The 5,383-nt window shown below is 40.7% G+C and overlaps 1 protein-coding gene across 1 annotated transcript; it reads right to left on the bottom strand.

Moving 5' to 3' along the window:
* Nucleotides 1-660: 660 nt before the first annotated feature.
* On the bottom strand, nucleotides 661-3,145 carry LOC121997895 (patellin-3-like). The gene is made up of 4 exons (XM_042552560.1): nucleotides 1,844-3,145; nucleotides 1,583-1,707; nucleotides 1,343-1,484; nucleotides 661-1,192 (listed from the first exon to the last, which is right to left on the bottom strand). The coding sequence occupies exons 1-4, from the start codon at nucleotides 3,095-3,097 to the stop codon at nucleotides 932-934; spliced, it is 1,782 nt and encodes a 593-aa protein (XP_042408494.1). The 5' UTR covers nucleotides 3,098-3,145; the 3' UTR covers nucleotides 661-931.
* Nucleotides 3,146-5,383: the final 2,238 nt, after the last annotated feature.

Here is a 5,383-nt window from a genome sequence, read left to right as displayed (position 1 = left end):
TACTCTCCTCAGTTGGCACTTGGCATGCAATTTAGTATAGAGGAAAGGAAGCACGAAAAGTAAAATAAACCAGGGAATGAATCAATAAATCCTTCTGATGGAAGTATCAAACAAATAATTTTCATATGTAGAACGATGAAACAAAGGAAAATGACAAGAAACTGTGGAAAGCCAATGTAAAGCAGCAATAAGATATAACAATCAACTTTAGGTTTGCTTCTCATGGTAACTAAAGGTGATTATACTCTACGCCTCTTACAATCCGTTTCCTAATTATGTGAAGAGAGATAAATTATAAAATAAATTTATAATCAACCGTCAAATGATTACTAATTATAAGAAGTTTTTTTTCGAGGACATGTGCCCACCAAGAATTCATCCCTGCCCCTAAGGTTAGCAACTTATGATTAAACAAATAGAAGCTTAATCTGATTCAATAAACAACAACATATCAGCAATTAAGGGAGAAACAACCAAACTGCATGGATTCTTCCTGCTAAATACTTCAAACTGGAAGTAAAATAGGAATTATATGAACACTTTTGTTTATTAAACAAGCTTGCCACAGTCCAACTGACTGTAGGTATGGCAATGCAACAAATTTAGGTGTAGAAATAAGGAATAAACATGAGGTAGACTACTTTATAACAAAAGTCTCAATGAGTCAAACCATATTGCAGAAATCAATTTAGAAGCCAATGTACAAAGCATTTACAACGATATAACAAGTAGCATACGTTTCTAACTACGGCAATAACCCATATTTAAGCAAATATAAGGTTCACTCCGATAATCAAACCGATAGCACACCAACAATGAAAGAAGAAACAAAAAATTTTATCACCAAAGTAACCCACTTCTGATTAATTCTTCCTTTTTTATTTCTTTGATTTAAACAAATGGAATGAAGGGCGGATAGCAGTTGAGTTATCTATGTGGATTCAACAGAAGTTGTGGTCTTCAATCTGTAGAGGAGCTTCTTTTTCTTGGATGTAAGATTGTCTATGTTTAGAAGCACTTTTCCTGGCTCACCAATCTTGAAAGAGGTCTTGATTACAGAATCATCTGTGGCAATGAGCTTCCTATTCTTTTCAACGATCACTGTGTATCCACCCTCTGCGCTAGGCACGAACTCAACACCATAACTGACCTCCCAACCCAAGACCCGGAGTTCCCATAACAAGGTAGTTCCCTGCCAGAAATAGCATGATCAATTGGAAGTTATATAAAATGGTTTTAATCTGAAAATACAATGAAAAACTAGTTCTTTCAATTGCTAATGATAGCTGAATATTTGAAACAAGGAATAATTAGAAGAATTTAAACAACATTGAACCACAACCTCAGTAGCTGGTATTTCAATGGATTGCTTGGACGAGGGCTTGATGGTAACCTCAGTGACAGCATCAGTTGTAGTAAAATCTGGATCATTTGCTTTGCTCAGGCCTCCAAATGCAACTGGAACTTGTTCAGGTGCTATGTATCTACACCAAGAACATGAACACGGAACAGAATTAAAATATTTATCTAAAAATGATAAATGATAACACAAAAGATAGAAACTTCAAGGATCTTCACACACTTGAATAGAGTATCTGCTGACTTAGAGGGCCCTGCAAAAACAAACTTGCTCTTGGTCCTTTGGGTCAGGAAAGGACTCAACATCCGGTTAAAGGCTAGATACCACCATGGAACATTGATGAACACCTGAAATGCTCTAGTGTGTAAGGAATTTGATTCCTTTCAACAATTACAACAATCAAAAGAGAAAGATAGAAGCAGCAAGATGCAATTTTTATCAACATAGGACATAATTAGAGTCAGATGAGTGAGCTTGAAGTACCTTCTTGGCGATGAACTCAGGGTAGTTGTCCTGAAACAGGGTGACCGCCTTGTTAGTGGCCTGGCGATGCTTCCCAAGCCGCGGCGTGTTTTTGAGATCGGTCACCTGAACCATGGAGGAGATGCCACCAGGAGTGAAGTCCAAGAGCTCCCGGATTCCCTTCTCCAAGTACTGGATCCTCCACTTGAGAAACTTCTGCCTCTTCTCTTCGTCCCCGAAGGCCTTCTCATATAGCTCCTTGTCTTGGAACTCCCCGTAGACGTTGTAGCACACAGGGTGGCCCTCCTTATCAACGCCATGCATGAACACGGCTTTCTCCAGCTCCGGCAGGCCCAGATCCTCCTCGAGGAGGGCATCGATGCCGAATTGCTTCCTCCAGATGACAGCATTCTTGAGCATCGTTAGGGCGTCGTTCACCTTCAAGTCCCGGGCACGGAGGAACTTGAGGAGGATGGTATCGCTCTTCTCATCACCGAGGAGAGGAATACCCCATATGGAAACCGTCTCCGGAGGCTCCGCCCGTGGTGGAGCAGGGGTCTCGGCTGGGGCCTCCTTAGCTGCCTCCGCCGCCGACGGAGTAACCTCCTCTGTGGTCTCCAGAGCAGCAGGCACGACAGGGATACCCGTCTCTTCGATGGCTTCGACGGTCTTCGCACCATCATCCTCGATCGCAATAGCCTTTTCCTCGACAGGTGCCTGCTGGGTAGCCAAAGGCTCCTCCTTTACTGGAGGATCATGATCCTCGACCGCCGGCTTCGGAGGCTCCTCCACGGGGGCCTCTGACGGCGGAGCAGGCGCGTCCACCTCGGCTGGCTTCGGGGGCTCTTCCAGCTCAGCCTTGGGCTCCTCCGCAGCAGGAGCAGCGGGCGCTTCAGGCTTAAGCTCCTCCACCTTGGCCAGAGGAGGAGAGGGAGGTGCCGGAGGGACGAATTCTCCGTTGGCAAGGGCAGCCTGGACGAGCAGCTTGAGCTCATCCAGGGCCTTCTTCTCGGGATCGATAGCATCAGCGACGACGTTGCCCTCAGCGGGGACTTCCCCTGCTACTTCCTCGTCCTTATTCTCCTGAGCCTCGGGTGCCGCTGCCTCGGCCTCGGCGACCTTCTTGGGTTCCTCCTCCACTGCGGCCGCCTCGGTAGCGCCTACTGCGGAAGCCTCTTCGGTTACCGGCGCCTTGTCCTTGGCAGGGGCTTCCGGGACGACGACCTCTGCAGCCGGGGGCGCTTCGGGTGCTTTGCTTTGGGCTTCGTCCGCCATGGCAAACCAGAGAGACACAGAGAGGTGGGCGGAGAAAGCCTCTCGAAGGTAGAAATGAATAAATAGATTGAAAAGAATATAATTAACAAAAGAAAAGCCAGCTAATTTTTAAATAAATAATCACATGAATAAAGAATTTTAATATTTAATTATATATATATATATATAATAATAAATCTTGGAGTTTTTTTAATCGATTGCTTGAAATGTTTCTCCACTGTGCTTTACATAAATCAGTAGCTAATTCACAAACTTAAAAAAGACAAGTGCCCCAATTGAGCCGCAGTTGATTTTGGTCTTTCAAATTTTATTTTAGTCGATCAATTTTCCCATATTGGACTCGTTCATCAAGCTGAAAAGGTAATTTCATTTATTTTTCCCAAATTTTCCTCAACACAAATAATGGCGCAAAAAGTTGGTCCAACCGCATGGTTGCCTCTTGTTCTAATTGATGCAAGTTTGTGCCCATCCATGTAACATATCAGTTGAACTACTCAATCGTGCTAACGGATCATATTTAGGTCGGATATAAATAGGGGAAGTTAGTTAGGTTCATAGATCATGTTAACCTATGAAGCATTGTTTTTTTGTGACAATAACTATTCTTTCATCACTTGCGACCTTATTATATCGTTTTCTTTTATCATTTCATAATTTGGATGTCGAATGACTCCAAATTATCATTTGTCATTTTTCCTTATCGATCCAAGAAACCTTAAATAAATACACGAAATCCTGAGGTAGAAGAGCATGATTAGGAAGTTTGCATAGGATTCTTGCATATTATCCAAAGTAGCTCCATCCAACTCAATCATGTGCATGGTTTTCTAGTTGGCAGCCATTGGATACCATTTGAAGACGACAATTTGATACGAAAGGGTGCCACTTTGTCTCTTTAGTAGAACAAACTATCCAACTGTATCACAATTTGTTTTTAATATATTATATATCATTATTATTATTTAATTTTGGTATGGCCTTGATTTTAATGAAGACTCCTATTTTGTTTGGCTTAATTAATAGTAAGCACTGACTTTGTGGAAAGTTTAGTTTCAAGAACATATCCATTTGTCACGGTCTTCGTCTCAAACAAGCTTGAATTGTCCACCTCTCAAGATCGCGAATGACATAAATAGCACATGATAGAATAAATGTTTTGCGCTCGCAATATACGACTAATTTGAATGCCTAGCTTAAAAATGATTTAAGAGGAGGGAATCAGTACTCACACTGCCAAGCTGTTGTTTAAGTCACCGCAATCATGATGCTAATGATGACGACGGTGATGTAATTAATACCAAAGTTAATAATTCTGGCTGTCCTAATCATAGATGCTCTGTGGGAATTCAACGTGCTAAAGAAAGTTATTCCTAAAGTTTAGCATAAAACAAAATGATTAGGTTTCAAAGTTGAATTTGGATTTAGGGTCAAATATTAGGTAGTCTGACAGAGGTTTTTTTTTTTTCTTCAAGATATAAGCTACCTATGATTTTATTCCGGGAGTCAGTACGTAGTTAATTCGGTAGCAAATTGACAGTTTTATTTCAACATTGAAATACTATATTTTCAAGAGTATGCATGGTTTTCCTATAGGAAATTAGGTCTGCAGATCATTACCAGCTGCCATTTGCTGGCCAGAGTTAAATTGAACATGTTCTGCAAGGCAAAGGCTAGAGGTGGCAGAGTCAAGAGTACAGCAAAAATGGCCTGTATCGATAAGCATTGAAGTGGAACACACAAAAATTATGTGTTTGTATTTTGGTCTTGCATATGATCAATTATTAAGAACAATAGAGCACAGCGATTGGTTGAACTGAGACAGTTTAGTCACTCTTTAACTTTCCTGAAATGTCTGGTAAGGAAACTGCCAAGGAATCCATGCAGATCGTAATCAAACAGAGCTGAAATCTAAGACTTTTAGAAGAAATACGTACTGCTGCTGCTTTTCAAGAGGGTAGTTGGATAGGTTTCCAGGTCTATCACTCAACATGGCTAGCTAACGTTGGGAAAATTAATTTCGATCATTAATAAATTAAATACGGACAGGATCAGTATTTCGTAAGTAGATCATTGTGATCAACAAATTTTTTGAATGACAAGTAATAAATGTTGATTCGGTGTAATCAGACAAAAACATCGACTTGCACGTGAGTTAGGTTTATAGACGCGAATATACAAACGAGCGAGAATTAATTTCCACAAAAATTAATCAACATGTCAAATTTAATTAATAGATATATTAATTAATATTTATTTAGTTGAAAAGATTAATTAATTCACTGCAAT

The sequence above is a fragment of the Zingiber officinale genome, chromosome 6A (assembly GCF_018446385.1).
Source record: "Zingiber officinale cultivar Zhangliang chromosome 6A, Zo_v1.1, whole genome shotgun sequence".
Lineage (NCBI taxonomy): Eukaryota > Viridiplantae > Streptophyta > Magnoliopsida > Zingiberales > Zingiberaceae > Zingiber > Zingiber officinale.
This window is presented reverse-complemented; position numbering and strand designations above follow the sequence as displayed.

Bases quoted from the DNA above. Each gene is read 5' to 3' on its own strand.
- LOC121997895 (XM_042552560.1), bottom strand. From the start codon at position 3,097: ATGGCGGACGAAGCCCAAAGCAAAGCACCCGAAGCGCCCCCGGCTGCA. The intron at 1,708-1,843 runs GTACTTCAAGCT...AGAGCATTTCAG, and splicing joins CTGAGTTCATCGCCAAGAAG to GTGTTCATCAATGTTCCATG. The intron at 1,193-1,342 runs GTTGTGGTTCAA...TATTTCTGGCAG, and splicing joins TTGAAATACCAGCTACTGAG to GGAACTACCTTGTTATGGGA.